The sequence below is a fragment of the Chaetodon trifascialis genome, chromosome 15 (genome assembly GCF_039877785.1).
Source record: "Chaetodon trifascialis isolate fChaTrf1 chromosome 15, fChaTrf1.hap1, whole genome shotgun sequence".
NCBI lineage: Eukaryota > Metazoa > Chordata > Actinopteri > Chaetodontiformes > Chaetodontidae > Chaetodon > Chaetodon trifascialis.
The window spans coordinates 15,444,734-15,469,549 of record NC_092070.1 but is presented as its reverse complement, the minus strand read 5'-3'; the positions used below and the strand labels follow the sequence as shown (position 1 = coordinate 15,469,549).

The 24,816-nt window shown below is 48.3% G+C and overlaps 1 protein-coding gene across 1 annotated transcript; it reads right to left on the bottom strand.

Annotated features, from left to right (window-relative positions):
* Window positions 1-366: 366 nt before the first annotated feature.
* On the bottom strand, window positions 367-23,577 carry glis2b (GLIS family zinc finger 2b). The gene is made up of 7 exons (XM_070980794.1): window positions 22,672-23,577; window positions 5,317-5,518; window positions 4,763-4,893; window positions 3,147-3,302; window positions 2,900-3,033; window positions 2,683-2,801; window positions 367-2,535 (listed from the first exon to the last, which is right to left on the bottom strand). The coding sequence occupies exons 2-7, from the start codon at window positions 5,492-5,494 to the stop codon at window positions 1,799-1,801; spliced, it is 1,455 nt and encodes a 484-aa protein (XP_070836895.1). The 5' UTR covers window positions 5,495-5,518; window positions 22,672-23,577; the 3' UTR covers window positions 367-1,798.
* Window positions 23,578-24,816: the final 1,239 nt, after the last annotated feature.

The window sequence follows — 24,816 nt, the reverse complement described above, 5'->3', positions numbered from 1 at the left end:
ATAAGCAGACGGGGAGAGGAGAGATGGAGGAGTCTCTTGTGGGAATGTTCCTTGTGTTGTGACGATCCTCTCCTGCTCCCCCGACCTCTCCTCTGGGGAGACGACATCATGCATGCATTAGCACTGAGCAACACAAGCCTGGAAGGACCCCACGGCTAAACTGACCCTTGCAGAAACATGGAACAAGAGCAAACTAGTGTTTAAAGATAAAGAACCATGACTTGGCAGTTAACACTTGAAAAGTCACGTAAGGAATATAGTGTGTGGTAAGTGCATGTTGACTGCTTAATCGAACCATGAGAAAAGTTTTCCCAGAAGTCAGATGAGTCTTTTTTCTCTCTCTCTTTTTTTTTTTTTTTTTTTTTTGCCCCTTTGGACAGAGTAAAATGAGGCAGTTTGCAATAGTGTGGCTTCCTAGTCAGTCCAGCTGTATGTGGCACTGAGTGCATCACACCCCCCTCTGTGGCACAATACGTGCATTTTTGGCACAGCATGGGACTTGTTGAACTAGGGACAAAAACCGGCAAGGCTAAGCTGGGACTGGACAACCACCTGTTTTTCACAGCTGGTTTTGGGTCGGGTCACTTTTTAAAATACAAGACACTAGTGTTTATCGCCACAGTGGCCCTTTCATACACAAACTGGCTGTGTTGATTCAATTACGGGAAAGCAGCTGGACAATCCAGGAGGAAAACAGTGCCAGTTCTGTAAATGGCAGGCGAGGTGCTGAGTATTGTGTCCTGCCAGAGGGGGGCGCCAGACACATCAGTGCCTTCAATTTCACTTGTGTAAAAGAAGAAACGATGATTGGTCATTGCCAGGTGATGTAACACCATTTGTCTGTGTCAAGTCCTCAGTTCGCTCTGTGACCTAAAAGCCCCTAGTCTGCACGCCTGGCACACATTCTTGTTGGTCACCTTCCCCGAACTGGGGATAGATTGTCAAAAGTGCTCTCTCCCAGTTTATGTTACACTGGGTGGGAGCTGAGAGGTTAGCAGCAGTTTTGAGGTTTCAATACTATAACCAGTTGACACTAGTAAGTGCTGTGTTTAATTGAACTGTCTCAGAGCTGAGGCTGCAGCCTTTTCCTGGACAAATCCAAGACAGTTTGAGTTCACTTGCTTTGGTATGGCAAGCCTGTCTGAATCATATTAATCACAGCAGCCTGTGAAAAATAGGTCATAACTTGAAAATCAGCTGTGGAGAATCGTCCTATTACTTGCACGCTGGCCTAACTGTGAGCGTGTCGTTCGGTTTCATGGTGCATCTATCTCACCGCTAAGCTGGAGGCACACTGTCGATGAAGTACAGTCATATAAATATTTATCAATGAATCAGGACTTGTAAGAACACAGAGCACTAAGACTGTCACGTTCATGGTCCTTGTCCACAGAACCAGCAAACGGGAATGAATGAAGTATAAAATAAGAGAGTGAAGAGGAGCCCGTTGTCAGGCCTTGTGATAGAAATACAGAACCATATGTGGTCCTGAACAGTTCTTGGGCCCCAGGTTTAGTTTCCCATCAAGACAAGAGGCTTGCGTTGTATATTTAATTCTGTGAGGTGTAGTGTTATCTGTTGTTCTGCTGATTGCGGGTTTGATGAGTTTCTCTATAGTTTTCTCCTCTTTCAGAAATGCATTGCCTGGATTTGATTGTGCGAGCCAATCCCAATCACCTTTGACCGCCCGTACCCTCACTATGGAGTTCACCCTCCCATCCCGACCCCCTGAGCTCTTCTGGAATGTGTGTGTGAGTGTGTGTGTGTGTGTGTGTGTGAGTGTGTGTGCGTGTGTGTATCAGTTGACCACAGCTGGCTTGAGCACCACGGTGCCTGGGGGGATGACCACCCATGACAGGGGATCATGAGACCCTCCTGTGGAGAGATTCAGAACCCCCCCAGTCACCTCGTTCTTGACTTCCTCCCCCCGACCCTTCTTGGCCTGCTGGCTCTGAGCCCTGCGCTCAGACGCGGCCCCCAGCATGGGCACCATCGGCAGGCCCAAGGCCGAGGAGGGGAACGCTGAGGAGAGCAGAGGGGACTTGGCCAGGCCAAGCGGGGAGCCGCCAAAGGACAGGATGGGTCCCATGCTGCTTGTTGGTGAGCCGGGGCAACCCAGTGCGCTGAGGTCCAGGGGTCGAGGACTGAGAGGGGACAGGGGCACGGCGCCACCAAGACCCTGCAGGGCATGGCCTCCCAGGAGAGCAGCCGCCGCCCCTGGGATGATAATTTGGGCTGCGCTCACATAGGACAGCTCTGAATCCTTCCCCACGTCACTAGCAAGCCCTCCACTTTGACTCCCCTTCAGCAGGGAGCCCACCCCACCTGGGGAGCCATGCTCCTGAGCCACGAAGTGGCCGTGGGCCTTGATGTGCTTGCGGAGTGAGCTGGGGTCTGTGTAGCGCTTCAAGCAGCCCACCATCTTGCAGTAGTAGGGCTTGTCCACATAGTGCGTGCGCGTGTGCTTGAAGCGGTCGCTGGAGTTGGAGTAACGCTTGTTGCAACCCTCATAAGGGCAAATGTAGGGCTTTTCACCTGCACGAGGAGAAATGATCCAGATGTTGAGAATTCAGTTTAGCTTTGACACACAAGATGAGCATTTTTTTAAACATAAAGCTCCATAGCGAACGCATATTGATCACATCCCATCATATGTGCCGTGTCATTTGCTCCTCTACTCACCTGTGTGTGAGCGGTTGTGTATCTTGAGGTTCTCCAGGCGTGAGAAGCTCTTGTTGCAGGTGGGACAGCGGTGGGGCTTCTCGTTCGTGTGAGTGCGGATGTGGATGAGCATCTTGTACCTTGCAGCCGCACAAAAATAAGTTCATTATAGCAGCTTCCTCTTGAATTCTCCCCTCAAATGCACCGTGCACTGAAACAAAGTGTATGATGTTCTCACCGAGCGTTGAAACCCCTCCCTTTGCGAGCACAGCCCTCCCAGTGGCAGCAGTACCCGGAGTCCTTTTCAGGTTTGACATGGAAGTCGTTGACATGATCCACCAGGTCTTGCAGGGAGTCAAAGAGCAGATGGCACTGGGGGAAGGAAAACATTCAGCATTTCATGAATTGTTGTAATGGTTAAGCTTCAATCTGATCCCAGTTTGGCTGGATCACAAAATGGGTTTCCTTTACTTTCTGGGTCTCACCTTCTTCCAGCGGCAGGCCAGTTGTTCATCGGCTGAGAGGTCAGGAGAGGCTCTCTTGTCGCTCGTCTGGCCAATGAACATGGAGGATGGCAGGTGAAGTCCCGCCCCTGCTCCAATTGGCACAAAAAACTGAAAGGCCTGCGAGATGTGAGAATTCTGACAAAACAGAACAAAGAGAAGTAAGAGGAGCAGGGTTATCAGTCCACTTTACAAGAGTGCATGCACAAGTTTCGCTTCATTTCATGTTTGCTATGCCTGGGTCCGGAAAAATACTGCAAAGTACAACATACACACTGTCCACAATCAGGAATTTCTAAAGGTACTCGGCAGTATGAGCTCAGCCGGGTGACACAAACAGGTGCTGATGGCCTTGCGGGGAAAACACTTGACAGAGACAAAACTCTTTATTTTTGCCAATGGAGTACAGAGCTGCTGATCTTCATCTTTCCCTTGAAAAATCCACTACACTTGTTCTCTCGTAGCCACCCGCTGCGCACTACAAAACCTCCCTACATCCCTGAGCTCTGCGTGAGAGCTGTAAGATTCACTGAACCTCAGCTGGGGCTCAAAGAGCTAGTGCACCGCCTAACACACACACGCACGCACGCACACACACACACACACACACAGCTCAAGCAGAAACCAGAGAGAAGTCTTGACGAAAAGGGGAATTTAGAGAAAGTCCGAGCCTTCTTGCGAGCAGGGACGCCCAGAGAGACAGAATGAGGGTGCGAGTGGATCACAATCCTGTGGCTGTCTCATCGTCTTCAGCTATGCCAGAAATGTGTAGGTGACAAATTTCATGAAATGAGACCAATCTCCTCTCTGAGCTGCTCTGTGACAAGCTGTAGGAGAGCGAACATGTGAGTGTGTTCTCCTATAAGAAGCGCTTGCTTTTGTGTGCGAGTAAGGGGGCGCGAGGGGGAGCATCCTATCTGCATGCACGGGGGGATAAGCAAAGCATGTGCAAGGATGGGATCGGGGGCTATCTAGACCGCAGTGGGACGTGGGGCGGCTGAATGGCCGGCGAGTCTCAATTCAATTGGGAGGGAATTGAATTAAGCGGCGTGAGGTCTGCATGGCTGTACCTTGTCTTAAATCCGATTATACACACACACACACACACACACACATACACACAGGCGCACACACGTCATGCCAGTGGGGCCACTGAGTGCAACTTGCGCAGACAGAGGCACTTGTTGGGGACACAAGTGGTGTTTGATAAGCGCTACCCCCCTCTCTCACACACACACACACACACACACACACACACACACACACACACACACACACACACACACACACACACGCCTCCCACCCCTTGCATAGCCTCATTCCCTTATGGAGAGTGTGACACAAGCCGATGCTGTTCCTGATTTGCTGACCCCAGGCAGGCTGAGTCACTCTCCGCTGCAGACAGAAAAGTGTCGGCCACTCACTGCCGCACTCAAACACAGTGTTTATTCTTTCAACAACTCGGAGCTGAACAAAGAGAAAATATGAGGGAAACACAGTGAGGTAATAGAGGCACTGGTGGGCAAAGTAAAAGCTGGTGAAAGCGGAACACCTGCACTGCTGTGGAGGTGTGTGTGTTTAAGCTCAGTCATACTCACCCCTGAGGGGATGTAGTTGCCGTTGGTCATTTCTGGAGAGCTGGGGGTGTGGCGAGAGGAGGGAGACATACTCAGGTCCACTGCAGGGGGGGTGGGGGTGTCTGTTCGATCATGAGGGACCACTTGCACACCTGAGAAAACCAACACACACCTGTTTAGGCGACATACTGGCCTGACTCTGCCCCCTCAGTCAGTCCACCACTTTGGTCCAGACTTAAATATCTGGATGGATTGCCCTGGAATTTTGTACAGATGTTCATGGTCCCCAGAGGATGAACGCTATGAATTTGTCCTTTACTTTGATTTATGAGCAAATACCACAAAAAGAATGTCATTCACATCGGCCTCAGCTGTACTTTGTGTTCAGTGCTAATTAGCAAATTTGAACATGCTAAACTAAGATAGTGAACAAGATAAAGATGATGCTTCTGAGCATCAGCATGTTAGCATTATCACTGTGAGCATGTTAGCATGCTCGTGTTAGCATTTTGCCCAAATCACCACTGTGCATGACACGTGGCTGTAGACTCTTTGTCATGCTTTGCTGTTGTTACCTGTGTGCGGAGACGCTGGGGAGGCGGGCTCGATGACGGCAGTGCCGTCATCTGCCATTCGGAGCTGGCGAGCTCGCTTGGGGTGCAGCGGGGAGAGGGGGGGCGAACGCGCCCCTCTGTCCCTCCCATTGGCCCGCCGAGGGAGCTTCAGGTCCAGGGGCTCGTCCAGGGACAGCATGGCTACGACCCGCTGACCTCCCACCTGCACAAACAGTCGCAGACGGGCAGAGTTAAGCCAAGTGGGGTCAGTGAAGAATAGCTTGGTTTTCATATAACCACACACACCGTGAAAAGTTGCATTCCAGCGTGAAACAGTGACAGAGCGCAGAAGACGGATTCTCACACCTGCAAAAGTTCCCACGTGAACGTTGTTGAAAGTATCTCACATTCCACAATCTCACTGTGTAAGAAATACTCTGTAACAATGGTAAACTGGCCACAATCATAAACTGAAACACTGAGTAAGCCAAAGAAAAATAAACACACGCACACACACACACACACACACACACACACACACACACACACACACACACACACACACACACACACACACACGTGGAGATCTGAGTGACCCCCCTCCTCTTTTTCCACACTGACCTTTACTCACACACTCTTCCTGAGGAATGTCTACAATCCAATCCAGATGGTCACCCTCACCGCCGGCCCTGCTTCACCCCACCCTGCCCTCGGCCACTCACTGGCCCTTGCACCCTGTCACATCAGCCCCCACCCCTGCCCATCCCCACCCCTACCGCGTGCACCTTCAGACCCCCACGGACCCTTGAGACCCACAGGCAACCCCCTAGGCCTTCAAGTCCAGCTGCACCCACTCCATCCACCTCCTCCTGCCTGTACACACACTGACCTCTGGACCCAGCCTGAGGGCTGTGGGCTGGGCGCCTCATCTGGCTGTCATTTTGAGTTCCAGTTGTCGTCTTCCTCTGCCACCAGACTAACCCAGCATTACCGTGTTGTACTGTGTGAAGAATTTAGCAAATAAATTTAACAGCCAATCACCTCCACGAACCCTGTTAGTCAAATCTGAGGCATCAGAAACAATCAAAAAATGTTAATGAGATTGAGAAAAACCTCCCAAAGAAATAATAGTTTTTGAAGTTCAGACATTCACACAAGCTTTCAGTTCCAGTGTCAATAAATACAGAGTCTATTCTTCTTCATCCAGCATGTACAGCTTCACACACACAGGCGGTGCTAGTACAGCACTGCTGGTTAATAGCCAAGCTCTCCATTCAACACAATGTGTTAAGGTTCACTGCTCCTTCTCACCAGGCTTACACACACACACACACACACACACACACACACACACACACACACACACACACACACACATCTCCTCAAACCATTTTCCATCTACACACGCACACACGCACAAAGTTGCAGAGTGTCCTATATTCCTGCTCGAGTGCATGTAGAACAGCTCCCAGTGTGCGTGTTGAGCATACACCATAGATGCACGCCCACAGCCATACTTAGAGAAACACACACACACGCACACACACATAAGTAATTAATCAAACTGTAATTTCAACTAATTCACCCTTCCTCCCTCTCCCTCGCACACATGCCGACACACACTCGAGGAAGCCATGGTCGTAGTGAATGGTGGGCTTTGAGAGCGACTGGCCAGGGGCCACATGAGAAGCCCTTGTGTCTGGAAGGCACGGAGCAGAGAGGTCACCAGGTTCACCAGCTCAGCAACGAGGGATGACCACCAGCTCACACACACACACACACACACACACTCAACCAAAGGGGGAGGAAGGGGGATGTACAGACTCGATCAGCCGTAGATAAGAGATGATGATACACACATGTACTGATGCAAACATAGGAACATACTGTATGAACATGCACACAGGGCGGCATTATGGCACTATCAGAGAGATCTTTCCATATACGTACACTCGTGTCCTTCAAAGGCACATAAAGAAACATGCTAGCACAAATAACCTTTGGTTTTTATCTGATTATAGACCACACTGACAATCACATGACCCACTGACCCATCTTGTTTGGCAATTTAGAATGACTTAACACCAAAATGTCAGAGGTAATTTGAAATACAAAGAGCAGGAAAACCCCCACAGAGGCACGTCTCATGCTTGGAGAATGGTGTTTATGAGAATTAAAAAGGGCATTTCCAACAAGCTGCGGTTAGTCACTAACAAAATCGGAATGAGTTAAGACAGACAGCTCCAGCACTGTCTAAGAACGCCTCCATCATCGCAGATTCTGCTACGTGTATCCATTTCCATGCGTGCAAACTGCTAAACAAAGAGATTTAACCACATTGGTGTTCTGTTTATATCTTGACACAAACCGGTGGATTATTTCCATCAGTTAAACCGAGGTCAACAGCCTAATGACAAAGGAGGAGTATTACTGGCAGTTGCTCTAATGATCATTTTAACCGCAGAGAGTTTGTTATGTGGGCAAACGCTGTCATTAGCTGTGAAAATAAACATGTTTAGATCTGTATCAGCGGATATGATCCTCATTTAGAATGAGCTGCAGTTAATACCGCATCTCAGCTTGACTTTCCTGTGGATTGGGTGGATATGACTAACTTACTGTAACTCCTACCACACTGGCTGCCAAGAGTTTTTGCTTCATTGTTTGGCTAAAATAGCAGAAAATCATCTGTCATCCACTTTAACGCAGTAAAAGCCCTCACCCTGAGGCACAGACCAGGATGCAGCTTAACCTTTCTACAAATCCTACTCTCATCCACTGCTGGGACAAACAGAAAACTGGCCTGCCATCAGGGCTATAATCCATGCTATAAAACCCCATGAGAAACAGATATGGAACTTTTGGATCTCTATAACTCTGGAATATAAATCAATTTGGCACCTCAAATCATGTGATCCTCCATGGCTCGCTGTGAGGCCAGCAGAGACACAAAAGCTCTTCTCAGGCGGCTACTCCACGTGCAACCCATTACTATACCTCCATAATGGATTGTATAGCTCATTTTTTCCCACTTATTAAGCAGGCCTTCATAGCTATCCCACAGCAACAGCGGGTCTCATGAAAACGTGTCCTTTCCCATGTAATAAAGAGCATTGATGGTATCATTCAGCTTGTTGCATGTTGTGTATATATCCATTATGTATATATCATTTCAATCTTTGCAGCTAATTTGATTCATTCCAAGTCATGCATTGACTGTAAATATTTCAGTTGTTTCCAATGCAGGGATTTCTTTTTTCTGAATGAGGTTACATTACCTCTCCACTGACCTGCTCACTACATCCTATTCAAGCTGAAATGATGGCAACTGGCAACTGTTTTGATAATCGAAATCATCATTTAACCCACTTTTCAGGCAAAAATGGTAAAACATCACTGGTTCCAGCGACTGAAATGTGAAGATTTCCCCCTTTTTCTTAATCCTATATGGCAGTAGATTGAATATCTTCGGGTTTTGCACAGATATCACAATGGAGTCTGGGAACTTGTGATGTGCATTTTTCAGTATAAAACAATGAATTGATTAATCTATAAAATAATCACTATTAACACTTTGTCAGAAACATTTTGCAAGACCAATTACTGGAAAAGAGTGAAGTAATTTCACTTCACAGAGAAAGAAAAATATAAATAGAAATACATTTCAAGATCTGATTCCCCCCGAAATATATCTTTTCTAATATGGGCAACTACAGCCTGAGAGGGTTAAATAAAAACATAAAGTTCATAATGGATGTTTTAATGTCAACTACAGACCAACTGTGAAATTAGTAAATTATTCATAAATGTCATGCGCTGCAGGGGATGTGAGCATAGCGTGAAAAAGCAGTTTGAAAAATGCTGTTGAAAGAATACAAAATTTGTTGCCTCATATTGAAAAGGGCTATTCAACCTTTTCACCCATTAACAGGTTCTGAGAATGATTGTATTACTATGATTTTCACATGACTGATCAATTGCTTGTGTATGAGGAACAGCTTCAGACACCACCAGACTTCAGACTCTCTTGCTCTTCTGAGAAACACAGCAGGTCATAAGATATCTAACACCCGCTTCACCGCAGCGGTCCGTACTGCGCTAACGTGTCGCCAGCGGAGTCGGCCGATGGAGCTCCTTCAGTCCCCACTGCTGGATTTCACCTCAGCCCACCCTCATGATTACTTCTTGGTGGAGAAATAGTAGAGACTGGCCGGGAAGTGACTCACAGTGTGTGGATCTTGGACTGAAATTTCAGGATCTCAACTAATATCCTCCAAACAGCCACGGTCACCGAGAGGGGGTTTGTGGGAAATGTGAGACAAAGAGAAAAGGCGCCAGAGAGAAAGAGTGATACCGAAGGAGCGCGGTGGTGTTTGTGTGTGCGTGCCTGTGTGATATGTGTGTGTGTGTGTGTGTGTGTGTGTGTGTGTGTGTGTGTGTGTGTGTGTGTGTGTGTGTGTGTGTGTGTGAAGCTCAGTGGCGGGTGGCTGTGAAGTTTGTGGAACGGGTGTTGGCTGGCCCCCATGCAGACTTCCTCGCTCAGCCGTGGGGTCGACAGTCTCTCTGAAAGACGCCATTGTCCCTTCTCTGGGCCCTCTCTCTCTAGCAGAGTAAACACAGGCTACAGCAGCTGAACGAGGGAGAGGAGAGGAGAGGAGAGGAGAGGAGAGGAGAGGAGAGGAGAGGAGAGGAGAGGAGAGGAGAGGAGGGATGACCGAGGGGGCCACAGCAAGGATATATGAGGGTGAGGATGAAGGGAGGAGGAAGTGGTGGAGGAAGAGGAGTCCTGAAAGAGAGGATTGTGTGTGTCTCTTTAGGACCCCCCCCTCCGTCACCTATTCCTCTGCATAACCCTTTCCCACCCGAGTCCCACATTCACCCCACTGCATTAAGACACCACCCAGGTCCCTTTGATGAGGCAAGACTGTGTGTTCAGGGTCAAAGGAGGGCTATGCGTTTCAACGCCTCCATGCTCCGAGGCTCGGCTCACACGGATCAGCGCTGACCCTGAACTCTGCTCCGACCGACTGATCTTTAGGCTGATCCGCGGCGGAGCACCGGTTCAGCGCTCGACCTGACGGTGCAGAAATGAGAGCCAACGAAAAGCATCAGAAAACATCCAAAACTGTGCAGCACAAGACGATTATGTTACAGGGTATAAAACTGGGTTGTGTAATATTTTGTTTTCTGTGAGGGTTTCAAAGAGCAAGAGAATGTGTGTGTGCACATTTTGTGTGACCCCCTCTGAGGTTGGCTGTAACTTAATCTGCCTCCTGCTGTGACCCTGGGAGGTGGTCTGCAGGAGGTAAGCCATCTCTCCCCGGGGCTCTTTGCTCCCTCTTTTTCACTCTCACACACAAACACACAGAACACAGAGAGAGAAAGAAAGAACGCTGTGGGAACTTCTTGCAATTGAGGGTATTGATGCGACTCTGAAGGGCTTTAACGTGCTGTTTTAAAACAATCATGCTGCGATAAAATGGACTTCCAGGAGGTAGCAACCCGGGATCCTTTTGAGGCAGTGGATAGCTTAAAATTAGTGAGCACCGATGCCCAGCCATCAGCAAACTAATACAGCTTCAAGACCGAGTTATGAGACAGCAGCTTTCAGACAAACACTGACCGAATAAACAGAAGAAATCACCTTCTGCCATGTTAAATCTCCAGTGCCCGCACTCAGTGACCTGGAGGTAAACAGCTCTGTTCAGTAAATATGTTTCCATGAGGTTTCCTAATTCTGGGTTTTCCAGCAAGGGTGTGTGATGACCTGCAGTTGCAGCTGGGTTGAGTCTAGACCTGCTGGATTTCCATCCACCAGGTGGGACAGACAGGGTCAAAGGTGACTGATTGTGGTGTGGGTGTGGTGTGAACTCTGACCCCTGACTGACATTTGGGTTTTAAGTTAAGTTGTCCTTTACTGATCCCCTATGGAATTTATTGATACCGTATGGGCGATGGCAATTTACTTAATAGCCAGATTTACATGGATTCATATCAAAGTCAGGTGAGATTAGACGGTGAAGGACGCGATGCAGCAGGTTTTAATGAAAAAAGCCAATAAGACTGAGGTCAGGCAGATCCAGTTATCTCTGTGTTTGATCCTGATTTGGAGACACAAGCAAACAGGCCCAAAAATGGTCACTCCTTCACTCCCACTTCTGTCACTGCTGACGTTTCTTGAGGTAATATCTGGGAGAGACCCCACCTCCGCTGACACAGCCACAGACCCCCCCCCCCCCCCCCCCTTCAGCCCTGATGGATCACTCAACACACAAACACACACAGCTGAGAGATTTTTTTTTCCCCTGCCTCTGTCCTCCTCAGCCAGCCGCCTCCTCAGACAGGAAACCTCAGTTTCCACTCCTCCTCCTTCGGGCCTCTTATTCCCTCTTTCTCTCTTTATCCCTCTCTCCGTTGCTTTTGTTTTTCTCTCACGTTCACCTCTCTGCTTTCTCTTCCACTTCTCTTCCCGTTCTTCTCTCACCACCTTCTGTGCCCCTCCCTGGTTTTAATGATGCATTGACTGCCAAATGATTTCCTCTATTCACACTGTTTCTCCAAGATAAATGAATGCAATAAGTTTTCTCTTACTCTCAGTCTAAACTTCTCTCCTTCGCCTTCCCCCTCTTGCAAAAAAGCACACAGGATTGTACACAGTATTACGTAATAGCAGCATGCTTGGAGCCTCTGGGGAAGGGCTGCTGAGGAAAAAGACAGTTGTTGGAGCTCTGGAGTCACGACGGCAGCAAGACAGAGACAGTGGGACACGTGCTTCAACACAGGGAGACATAAGCACAGCAGTGTGAGCGTGCAACATGAAGTGATGAAGATGCAAACGAGGAGAGGAAGGCACATGGGACGGGGCAGAAAGGAGTGAAGGAAGGAAGGAAGGAAGGAAGGAAGGGAAGAAAAAAAGGAGGGACAGACAGATCGAAGGAGGGAGAGAGTGCAACAGGAAGCCTCTCAGCGAGCTACCGATGGCCTCCAGCCAGAGCGTTCAGACACTGAAGAATTCCAGGCAGAGGGCAGGCAGGGAGGGAAGGTGCCAGGAGGGAGGGAGGGAGGCACGGAACGAGGAGGGCGGGGCGCACTTGCGGTTTGTTGTCAAAGGGGACTGCTACATGAGAAACGAAGAGCACACGCTTAAAGCGATATTTCTCTGCGGTTGAACATTAACATTCAAACTTGCTTTCCTGCATTTCCAAGAACCAAGACTTGTTCTTTCACTTATGCACGGAGCACACGAAGACGGCATGATACAGCATCAGAAGAAAGAAACGTGCTGCCATGCAAGCACAGCCGAAACAACTAGTCTATTCTTTGATTAGTCAATCAACAGAAACTACACTGATAATTGCTTTAGTCATGTTTTGAGCAAAGATGAAAAACATCCGATGTTTCTATCACTCCAAACTGAATGTCGTTATTTTCTTTTGTAAACCAAGATCATCATATAAACTGATCATGAAAATACTGTTCACTGCAGCCCCACATGCAAAATATCAGGAATCACTTGCTTACTAAGTGTTATATTATATTATATTGCCTGCTGGCAAATCAAAATCAGGCATTTTGAACATACAGGATGTAGACCTTTGCGCAGCTGTGCAGAGAAAACACTGCAAAGAATGAGAACAGGCCGTGGAGACTTGTGGCAGACCAGGCTGAATTAAACACTAGAGGGAGATTGCGAGTGGTACGTAATCTTAATTTCAGAGAAAACACCAGACTGTGCATCTTAATAGCGACCAGACAGGCCTGACAACAGAACAGCAATTCCACTTAGTCTGCCGCAGAGTGAGATTAGGCCACGGATGATCTATATCTGACTGAGATTTCATATTGTGTCACAAAGCCTTATGGCCTGCTGAACCCAGGATTATAGCACAGCACAGTGACCTGACTCGACTCTTTGAGGGATGATGGATGATGTGAATTTCACAGGAAGCGTGCATTACCATGTCAGTAAATTTTACAAATAAGAAATTTCTCATCCTGTTATTCGTTTAAAGAGTGTGTCTGAGGGTGCAAACACAATAAGAAAATCTGTTCCCCGGTGAAAGCGCTCATTTTGACAGAACAAGTGAAAAGAGGAGAGGCAGGTGTAGGGGGAGAGGAGAGCGGCTGCACCTTGGCATGAGGATAGGAAAATTCTCCCAAGCCACAGTCAATTTATTAGACTTCCCAGTAGCTGCAATACGACATGAACACTACGTGACTGAGGACCCACGTGCAGCAACATGTGTTTTGAGTCCGTTTCTTTTTTCTCCCACCTACTCTAATTCAAGATCAGATGAGCTGCGCGAGTTTTTACACTAAACACAATTTTAATCTATCCTGTAGTATCAGGACAGCAATCAGCGGTAAACAGATAATCTCCCAGCGGACGATGACTCAGAGTGTTTGAGCAGTAAACCTACCCAGCACTAACGCTTGAGGCACTTCGCACAATGGTACTGTGGGCTTTGAAGAGTTGTGAGTAATCTTACAATAACGTGGGGCATTTCACAACATAGCAGTTTCGTAGCGCAGCAAAGGGCAGCAGGAGCCAATGAACGCAGCGGGAGGCCTGCCTCCATCCGCGAGAACAGAGGAGAAGCATGTGTCAGGAGGTTTGATCGACATCCCCACCCTGACCTCCCACTAACTCTGCTGGGTCTCTCTACCTCCTGCCCCCCCCCCAAAAAAACCCTCACTCCTCCTCTCTCATCGTATGCCATACTTCCACATAAGCAAAAAAAACCGTGCACGACCTCCCCCTCAGATCTGCTCCCTCTTGACTTCCTCAGGCTACCTCCCCATCGTCAGCCCTCACTATCTCCTCTTCCTCTCCTTCATTGACCCGTCTGACATCTCTCTCTCTCTGCTGTTCTGCCCCCCACCCCCCTTTTCAGTCCATTCCTGTGGCCTCTCCCCACAGGCAGTGATGCAATCCTCCGACTCCTGCGCGCAATCACAGGGTCTGGAGTCGGCTCGCCAGCCAAGCAGGGGCGTCACCGCACCACGCTCGGTAGGAAAGCAACAGGAGAGGAAAGACGAGAGGTGGGGGGGAGAAAGAAAAGGAGAAATGAAGCCAATGAGAGAGGGAGGGAGGAAAAACAGTCTGAGGCTGTCAGAGCTGGTGGTGGTGGGTGATGGAGGAAAAAGTACAGCGATAAAAGTTAACAGCTCTGTTTTACAGTTTGTGCAGCAAAGCTTGGGGTAAACATGTTTTTGTTTTATGTTCATGTGGTGAGGAGCGCGGGGGCTATTTTGACTCGATGGCAAGTTTGCTTAAAGGCCCTGGAGGAACTTTTCAATTGGATTCTGGAGGATCAAACCGCACAGCATCCCAGCCCCTTGTCCTCTCATCAGCCCACTAACCAGCTGTGTCCGTTTTGCTCGGGTTGCTGGATAGGGGCTGTGTTTCGGAAGCGATGGTTCTTTTCTACACCCACACTAAATGCTGTCATTCCAGCTGACTCACACCAACATTAGCATTATTCTAACAGCTAGACAGGCAGTATGAAATCCAAGTAGTGTTTGTGGAGGTATAATGTTGTCAGGTCTGGCATTTTAACACTCTCTCTGAGGTCTACACTTTTCCAAACACAAAAATTCTTTTCCCCATCTTCCCGTGCCGGCCCAGTGCAGATGACATGTGTTAGCACTGTGAGTATACAGTATAATGGATATGCAGGGCTACACTAAGCTCTCTCACTCTAGAGAGGCATGCAAGTGACGAGTGATCTTATCAAACACGGTGAACTAAGGCATGTGTGGAAAGAGAGGTTATAGCACATTAAAGGGCCATGTTTAAAGCTAAATCCCTGTGATGTTTATGTGCAAATATGCATGCATGTATACACACACTGCACACACATTCGCCCCCTGGTTTGCTGGCTTTGTAGAGGCAGACCTCCCCTAAAGGCAGCAGGAATGAGCACAAGGTCAGGTTAGGAATGCAAAGCGCTGGCACCTGCCTAAATCTTTAAAATACCAGGTTGTCTCAGCACACATACACACAAACAAAAGACCACTGGCAGCCACTCCCTACAACTCATGGCAGGGTTAAAGCCTTCAGAGATATGACTTCAGCCGAAAACGATGCACACAGGTGTGTGCCAAACAACTTGAGGATGTATAAAAGTACATTCACCACGTATAAATAACCACCACAGCCTCAGGCCCCTTTCACAACGTAAGTGAATGCACAAAGCAGCTGCGGTTGAACTCAGCAGGAGATGTCTGTTATATTCCCTCACTGGTGAAAACCCAGCACCAGTTCTAAGCCACCGGGTAGCAGGGAATGGGAGAAGGTCCAGAAATCTCCCTTTCTTTCTCCCCCCTCTCTCCCACACAGTTAACAGCAAGCTGAGGGCAGATTAATAGGGGTGACATGCGTATGGAAACTGTGGTACGATAAGCAGCAAACCCTGGCTATAATTCACCACCAGTTGCTGGGCCAATGTGGTCTATCCTCCCAGTGACAACCTCAAGGATGAGGGAAAGATGTATGGAGATACGCAGTATATGCACGCATTAAACACACTGACTGTACAGCACCCTATGTACAGTCATACAGACTTGCATACGTGTACACACACACACACACACACACACACACTCGTGCACAGCATACTGGCTGTGTGTTGTGGAGTTCAGACCAGTTCAGAGTGCTGTGGTGCCGCTCCAGCTTTGGGAGGGGTGCGCCTGTCTCACAGTCATTTCCTGGACGGGAATATTATGGCACCACACGCATGAGAAACAAACCCCTTTCGCCTTTACACGCTGACCCCAGCCACTTTCATTTGCTTGCAACTGAATAAGCCAGCAGCACAGAGTGAACTCCCTGGGAAGCACGTCTCCTTATTCAATAGCCAAGGTAATATGATCCCAACAACAGCTTTATGCAACGCGGCCTCCAGGAGGCTGAGGGCAAAGCACGGGGTGGGGTGGTGGGTGCTCTCTGTATCGCCGTGTGAGGTTCCTGAGGCCTATCGGACACGTCTACGGTGTCGTAACTCCTCTGCTCCTGCACCAACGAATTCCTAAGAGGCCACTCCCTGTCCCTGGAGAGGGCTGGGTGACACCTGTGCACCAGCCATGCAGCACAGGAGAGAGCCAAGAGGGGAGGGGGCACGCAGAGCCAGATGTGCTCTGGACAGCAAGTGTCTCCGCTAATCGTGTGTTTGTTAGCATGTGTGTCTATATGTGTGCATGAGTGTGTTTATGCACGGAGAGGAGGAAGAGAGCAGGGGCTCGGCTTCCAAAACCAAAACATATTGAAGGGGGAAGAAAACAGGAAGAGGGAGAAATACAAAACAGCAGTGAGCAATTAGCAGACAAAGTGATGTGTGTGTGTGTGTGTGTGTGTGTGTGTGTGTGTGTGTGTGTGTGTGTGTGTGTGTGCACGCGTGTGTGTGTTGCAGGGGCAAACACACACACTGCAGGACGATCAAGGAGCTCCTGCTTCTTTAAATTTGGGCGTGCCCCCATACTGTCTGCTATACCTCCATTTGAGCCCTTCTGCCTCCCTCGCCAGTGATCTCACATATATGTACGCACAAAGCTCGTGTTGTCTTTTCCTTGTGAGGCTGTGCCAACTTAACGGCAGCTCTGTGTTCTCCCTCCTCACATGGACTGCCTGTTTTCTCTGAGTAACCCTCCACCCCGTGCCCCCTCCCACCATGGCTGGCAATAAGACAAGGTCAATATGACAGTCTTTTCTCTCGTCTCTTTTTCTCCCTTTATCTCCCTCCCTCTCCTTTTCTCTCTGTATTCCTGTGTTCTCGCTCAACTAAGTGACAGGCTCCACCCTGCAGCTTTTATCTTTTGCGGCTCCATCCAAGAGAGAGGAACAGAAAAAAGGGAGCAGAGAGACAGATGCAAGGGGACAGATGGAGGGCCACCGAGATGGCGACAGACAGAGTTGAGCATAATGCTGTAAAATGGAGTGGCACTAAACTCTCGATTCAAATGTGTTGGCACGTCCGATGTGTGCGATCCATTGGAGACGAGCTTCAGAAAGATCTGGAGCTGATTCCTCTTTTCATTTGGCGAAACAGGCTCAACGGCAAGGGCTCATAAACCCGCTGTGGACGAGCACAATCGTGCAGTGTATCGGCAGGCTGGAAAGAATGAGCCTAAGAGAGGATCTCAATTAGTGTTGAAGGTCAGAGGGATGCTCACGCTCTTACACTCTCTTCTGTCCTCAACCGATCCTGACATTTATAATCAATTAAGAAATAGCCGAGCTTGGTGCCATTTAGTGAGACCCGAGCAGACGAGGAGCGAGGACACTGTAATCCATCGGATGCAGTACGAGAGGCAGGCTGTGTTTAGACAGTGACTGGTCATTATTCAAGATGGCCACTCAGTCAATCAGCTGTTAGCAGCCAAATAAAAGCAGCGAGCCTCTTTCACAGAGGCATCTAAACTCAGAGTAAGACTTAATTTCTCCAAATGTAATCTCAACCTTAAAACATTTGCAAATTGTGAGGCTCCCTCATAAGAAAAAACAGCCACACTACATATGAATTGAATTAGTGCTGGCAACATCTTGACAACACCACAGAGAAGGTAAACACTTACAGGCCAAACTTTTTTCTCTCTCTCTTTCACTGCATGTATAAGACGGAGAACGTCTTATATAATGTAAGCGTCACTCATGAAGCTGGGGGAGCTCATGGAAAGTGGGAGACGAAAGCACGAGGGAGGGACGAAGGCAAAGAGGGAACAGAAGCGGAGTTACAAGCGAGGAGGGGATGGAGTCCCAGGGAGTCAGGGATGTGGGGGGGGGTGAAGGGGGCAAAGTCTGGAAGCTAGCTGACAGGACTGGATATGCCCAGACAGGGAGCCAGGCCCAGGCCCAGACTTGAGAGCCTTATTTGAGTCTCAGAAATGCCTCACCCGTCTCTCCCTCATTCCCGTCTTTAAAAAAAAAAAAAAAAACACACCATCAGTCCCTCTCCCTGGCTCTCCCTTCCCAGCATGTTACTCCTCACCCGTACTTACACGCAGAACTCCTCTTGTCCGACTCCTCCCTTTCTTTTCTCTTCAAACGAGCAAACACACACATACATACCTCAATGTTACTGAACTGCTGGCTTGCTATTGAGGTTATACTAGAGAATCCAGGGTGTTGGCCAAGCAAGTAAATAATAACACAAACCAGCTGTGTCTCCACTTAAACTGCACTGCTGTGAGCATATTACTGTACAGCTCCTTGAACTGAGCCCCCAGATATCTAAAGGTTCCAGCTAGATCCAAGTTTCCATTCATCTGTAAGTGAAACATTGAAGCATGATGGTGGAAACTAACCAAAAATGGACTTCGTAAAAACAGGGTTTCCTCTGTTCCCTCCACCCCTGCTCTGACAACTCCTTTACATTGCTCTTATTCTCTCAAATCTTGGCTTCACTCCTGTATTCTTTAACTTTTCCTCATCAACTGTGCCCTGCCCCAGACATGGTCTGCATATTGTCTGAAGGGCTCTGCGAGCTGAACTTCTCTCACGATAGAAACACTGAGCAGAGAGCGTGGAAGGAGCATTAAAGAGAATGAGAGGAGGTAGGGTGGGGTAGCTGGACTGAGGCACTGAGTTGTCTGTGTTTATTTTGGAAATGCAGGCCTGCAGACTTGCAGCAGAGGAACTGACCCCTAAAACTTCACCATGGTAGATCCTCGCAAGGGTCCCCTGCTCGTTTGATATGTCCCACGCAGGTGATTTTAAAAAGGGCACACCATATATTCTCCCGAGGAGGCATTTTAACCCACCCTGGGGACCCAGGAATGGTCTGCTCCAGGAGGAAACGGTGAGGCCGTGAGGTGATTAGTGGTTACAGTTTAACTGGAGAAAAATGCACGGTCCGTGAGCCCAGCCAGCCAGGGAGCAAAGCGGTATGCGCTGGTCTCCTTCAGTTTGCAAGCTGGTGTGAGTCAAGCTCCATATATCCGCTTTGTCTATGCCTGATGTATGGGTCGAGGAGTCTGGCCATCAGTCCGCGCAAGCCACATCACGCTGCAGCAAGTATGAGTGTGAGTGTGTCACCTCCACTGCTGCACACATGGCAACGATTAGCGATCACATATTTTATGGAAAAAAAAAATGCACAGAGCTGGACTGTAATGCTACGAGAGCTGAGAGAGTCATCTGCTGTCATCGTCAAGTTGAACCTAAGTTCAGCTGTTGAATCAACCTGATGTCTACTCAGATTTTAGTGAGTCACACTGACGCCTTCAGCCTTGAGACTCCTATGATTTCCTCTGGTATACGGACAAACCAATATCGACTGCAAGACAGCCAAGAATTTGCCAAAAACTTACAAAGTAAGGAGGTGAAGTCAGAAACAACAGGTGGATTGTTAACCTGAACGATAGCAATCGGTTGATACCGTGGAAGAAGAATTGCGAATGAAAGGCTAATCATTCACATTAACATAATCACTGTGAATCATCGCAGAGCTCATGGGACTGACATACAAGTAAACATCATTTTCTTTGGGATTTTAAAAGTGAAATCTGACCACAGATGCCATATTATACACCACATCCTCTCTATAGCTCATTTTACTGAGTCACATGGCTTCATCTGCCTCCATCACGCATCTCCTCTGACATTTTAAACCCAATCAAAGTTCAAGAGCTGGGATGTGCTGCTCCATTCGAAATGACAACCTAATGCTAGTCATACTGCGTCTGCTGAGCACCCTAACAGATGAATCACAACACTGCCTGACTGGAAAACTGATTAGCATTAATTGCTACAGTTCTTGAGCACAAGTGCAACCTCAGAAAGGACATATCTGTCACGGGAATCAAAAATAAAGTGGCTCTTATCCCTCTGAAGATAAATGAAAGTGTGTGTCAGGTGTCTAGTTTTCACTGCGTGCTGCCTCATTCACTGACCACTATAATCCTCCCTCCCCTGCTGCTGAGTTGCCTTTCAGCTTGACCGTAATCCCCAGCAGCTATGGAGCCCTGCTGCGAGATCAATTCAAACACTCACACTGCGAGTGTAGTTTGTGCCACTTACACTCCCTCCCCTCCGCTTAGTGGTCCTGGTTCTCCTCCCCATAACAGGCCAATATAACTGCATGCAAACCAGAACTTAATCTTCTCACCTTGGATTTGAGATGAGTTTCTTTGTGGTGCCATATTCAAAATGTAAGAATTAACTGAACATGCTTCTCTTTGTATATCAGATGCGGTACGCTTTTATTAGCCTGGTTTAAGGCATTAAGTACAAGTGCACTGTGGGTTCCCACCAACCCTCTACCACATGCCTGGTGGTTGCTCTCTGACGCAGGAATATGCCATTAGGGTCCACCTTTTCCACCATAAAGCAGCTGCCTTTCCCCTCACACAGTTCGGGACCTCAGGGCAATGATGTCACAATTGTGGTGCGGGGCAAACTCAAGACACAGGAAAATTGTGGATGGGGGGTGACAACCACACCCGTGACTTGATTCCAGAGGCTGGCATGGAGGAAAGCCTTCATGGTATATCCTCTTATAGCAGCGGAGTTGGTATCAAACTCAGACCGAAACTTTGTGCAAGCTGTTGCTCCCAGCAGCTGTTCGAGTATCTACATCTGGCCAAGCATGCAGTCAGGACGAGAAAATGCACAGCGAGAAAAGACTGCCAACACAAACACACACACACACACACACACACACACACACACACACACACACACACACACACACACATCCTGTAACTGTGGAATGCCACCGTGGGGATGCGCAGCTGGACCCCAGCAGACATCTGGCTTTACGGCGGAGCTGAGAGCCTTTTCTCTGCAGCCGTTAAGTGCTCTGTAAGAGAGGCATCGTCCAGATAGCCGGTGCGCCGGTGCTGATGGATGCCTCTCCCGTCTGGCACTGGACTCTCCGTCAGATGGATGTTATGGTTGACCTGCGGCTGAACTGCTCATCAGCTGATTGGATAAACAATGCGGGGAGCGGGCTGTGGATGTGAGGAGCACCTGTGCTCACGGTTCAGAGAGGGGTTATGGATTAAATAGCGGGGGCCTGGAAGAGGAAGGGAGGGAGGAGAGGGAGTCAAAGTCCTCCCTCTGCACAAAGCCTGTGCGGCCTCTTTCACTGCTCCTCTTCCCCGCATACTTTGAGAGAGGTCCAGTGGGCCCACAGCCAGACCTCCTCCAGTCTCATATGATATCTGAGTGACAGTCTCTCTCATCCACCCACGCGTTATATTGTTCATACAGTACCACACAGTCACCTTGGAAATATACAGCCATCCTCGGATCCAAAATGCAACTGCAGCCCCCTGAGTGAGCCTCGATCTGCATTGTGGCCTAATGCTTTTTAATGATCAGGCCTTATTCCACTCCAGCACAGGGCTTGTTAGGTCCGCCTTGGCAGGGCTCTGCTCTTTCCCCTGGCATCTTCTGGAACAATGGGCCCATGGGAGGCAGCCAATGGGGAGAAGGTCCATCCCAAACCGAGTCCCAGTGTGCACACAATTAGGCTTAGGGACAGTGGAATTGCTTAATTGGAGGAAAATAGCTCTTTATCTAGGCCTCTCTGCCTGTGCTCATCCTTGCCCCCTGCATTACATGCTTGGCCTCAACTAACTTAGAACTGGTCGAAAGAGAAATGGCAAAATGGCAAGACAAGGATGTTACCAGTTGCAATCATTACACAGTGCACGAAGCACACGGACAAAGGGTGTGCATAAATGCATATGCTGCTGTGATCAGGAATACAGTCGAGGGTAAACAAAAGTCATGAAATAACAGAATATTCAGCCTCTACGTGGAAAATATGAGGCAAATCTGAAAATCAGCACCGTTTCTCGGTGGGTGTTTATTTCATGTGCTGCTCATGGCTAAGCCACCTTTATATTTACCAATAGGCATCACATGTTTAAGTGACAGTCAGCGGTCCGTAGACGTTGAACTCTTTATCAGATGTTGTGACAGAACATCCGAGAGCTCAGTACAAGCCTGCAGCTTGCACAACAGCTGGCTGGGCTGTGATGTACTCCCCTATATAGGGCAGGATTTGTGATACTGCTCTAAAAATGTCTCTCAGGGTTGAGGAGGGAGGAGATGCTGGTTTAACAGCGGGATGCAGACACGCGGAGAGGGTCGCTCCCGTGTTGAAAGGGGGGTAGCCTGCTTGAGACGGTGTACGCGTAAATGGCACAAACGCCGGTAAAAGCGACCGGCCTTGAATGTGACAGTACGGGGAGTCCAGGCTGCAGGATGTGGACGCACCGCTGGACGGTCTCTGTAAATAGGTCACTACCCTGTTTGAACCCGTGCAATTTTCCCCACTGTCGCAGCGCACTCAGGCCAACGTGGACACACATGACCAGCAGACACACTACACAGGACTGACATGCAAAACGGGGCTGCTCCTGGCTTACCTTACAGGGAAAATGCCGTGGATATGGCCGAGATATCTCCGACTTGGCCCCCCTCTTCCCGGTGCAAACTTCGCACGCAAAGTCCTGTGGCTCAAGCGGCGTCGGTGTCAAAAGACTCCTCGTCAATTTGTGGCTTTGCCTTCGACAAAAACGAAATATAGAGCTGGTGCGTCTTGAAAAAATAGTACTAGGTGTCTGGAGAGGCGGTCCGCTCCCAGACCATTGTCAGGATTATTTCTAAGCATGGAAAAATCAAACATAAGCTCAAACGCAGCGTGTGACAGCTGGCTGTTTAAATAAAGACTATTCTGTGGGATGACAGCCTGGTGCGTTGCCGTGGGGTGATATATTCTGCATGTTATCACGCCACTGGAAACCCGTCAAAAAGTGTAAACACCCAAATCCGTAGCCTGAACTGTTCCCGCTGAGGAAAAACGAAGACCACTGGTTGTGCTGTGCATCAAAAACGCAAAGGTGACTTCTTCCAAAATTCAAAGCGCATCGCTTAATGGCAACGCTGGTCAAGCCGGGGGTTTCCTCTGGGTGGTCGTGGTTCTCCTGGCGGGGTGGGAGGGCAGTTCAGACCAGAGGGATGGCACGAAGTGGTGGGTAGGGTAGATAGGGCGGGTTGGCGACGGGGTGTGGGGTAGAGGGGGAGGATCGTCTCCTTCTTCTTCGGTGCTTTTCCAGATGCCGAGGTGCGGCTGTTTGCTTTCTTTTCTCGCAGTTATCCTCGTGACTCTTCTGTTTTTTTTTCTTTTTTCTTTTTCTTTTTTTCCTCTTTATTTTTTCCTCTCAGCACTCGAGGACACGCTGAGTGTTGATGGTAGTCTCCCCCACGACCGTCTGAAGCGCACAGACAGCCGCCCGGAGCGCAGCCAGCCCGTCAGGACCAGCTCAGAGTCTGCCAGCTCAGCGCATGCTTACTGCTCCGCCCATCCACCATGGGCAGTCCCCGGCTCCTCTCCAAGCTCTCCCCTTCCTCTCTGCCTCTCTCTCTCTCTCTCTCTCTCTCTCTCTCTCTCTCTCTCTCTCTCTCTCTCTCTCTGTCCTCATGGCCATCTCTCCGCCTCAGCTCCCCTCCATCATGAAGGATAGCAGCGCTGTGTTTCACTGTTTGTTCTCCTGCTCGGTGTCTTCCTCTGCAGAGCCTCTGCTCTCATGCTGGCCGTCACCTCCGCCTCAGTAGGCTGTCACTAAAAACACAGTGAAACCAGGGTTGGATCATTTAAAAGTTTTAACTTCTGACAGCCAGTGACTTTATTGTGATCCTAATGTTGAAAACAATAAAGCAATGCAATCAAAGCAACACCTGCCCATGCGCACGTTTTCAGGTGCACTGTGTTTATGGACAGGGCACCGGGAGGGCCAGATGAGTGTTGGTCCAAATAGTCAGTCTTTTTACGTAAAGAAAAGCAGCAATACGCACTTTGAAATACTCTGTTACAACGCCATTATTGGATTATTATTATTATTATTATTATTATTATTATTATTATTATTATTATTATTATTATTACAGATGCATTATTGTTGCAGGTTCAGGTTTCACAATTTTATATACTGAAAGAAGTTCAGGCTGCAAAAATTGAACCATACCCTATAAACAGACTGAATATTTTGCACATAAAAAACAACTGAAAAGTGGAAGAAAAAAAAAGAGTACAATGATTTCCACTCACATGCAAAGGAGCGCATAAAGTGCCATAAAATATTCATGTAAGTAAAGATGAAGCAGTTATTTAATTAGTCGACTAATCAGTAAATCCATTTGTCAAGCAATAATGTATATCTCGATGGAGTACAATAAGACAGATGTGAGGATTTGCTGTTTTATGTGATAGTAAGTTGAACATCTTTGTTTTCTGAACTGTTGATTGGACTAAACAAAATATTTAAGGATGTCTTTAGCTTTGGGGAATTTTAACAGGCACTTTTCACTATTTCCTGATGTTTTATAGAGCAGCTGATACACTGAGATAATAATCAGCAGAGCCCTTTAATGAGGTGTAAATATCTCAAAATTGCACTACAGTAAGTGTATGTGCTCGCCTCTTTTATACATATTTGGCTCTATGCTGTTGTCAGTAAGTGCATCATTTGCTCATAGAATAAATACAAGCAGCAGGTGAGGAAAGAAAAAAA

Excerpts from the sequence above, each read along its gene's own strand:
- glis2b (XM_070980794.1), bottom strand. The coding sequence starts at position 5,494 with ATGCTGTCCCTGGACGAGCCCCTGGACCTGAAGCTCCCTCGGCGGGCC. Across the intron at positions 4,894-5,316 it reads CCCAGCGTCTCCGCACACAG|GTGTGCAAGTGGTCCCTCAT; the intron begins GTAACAACAGCA and ends TGGTTTTCTCAG. Across the intron at positions 2,802-2,899 it reads GGGAGGGGTTTCAACGCTCG|GTACAAGATGCTCATCCACA; the intron begins GTGAGAACATCA and ends TGCGGCTGCAAG.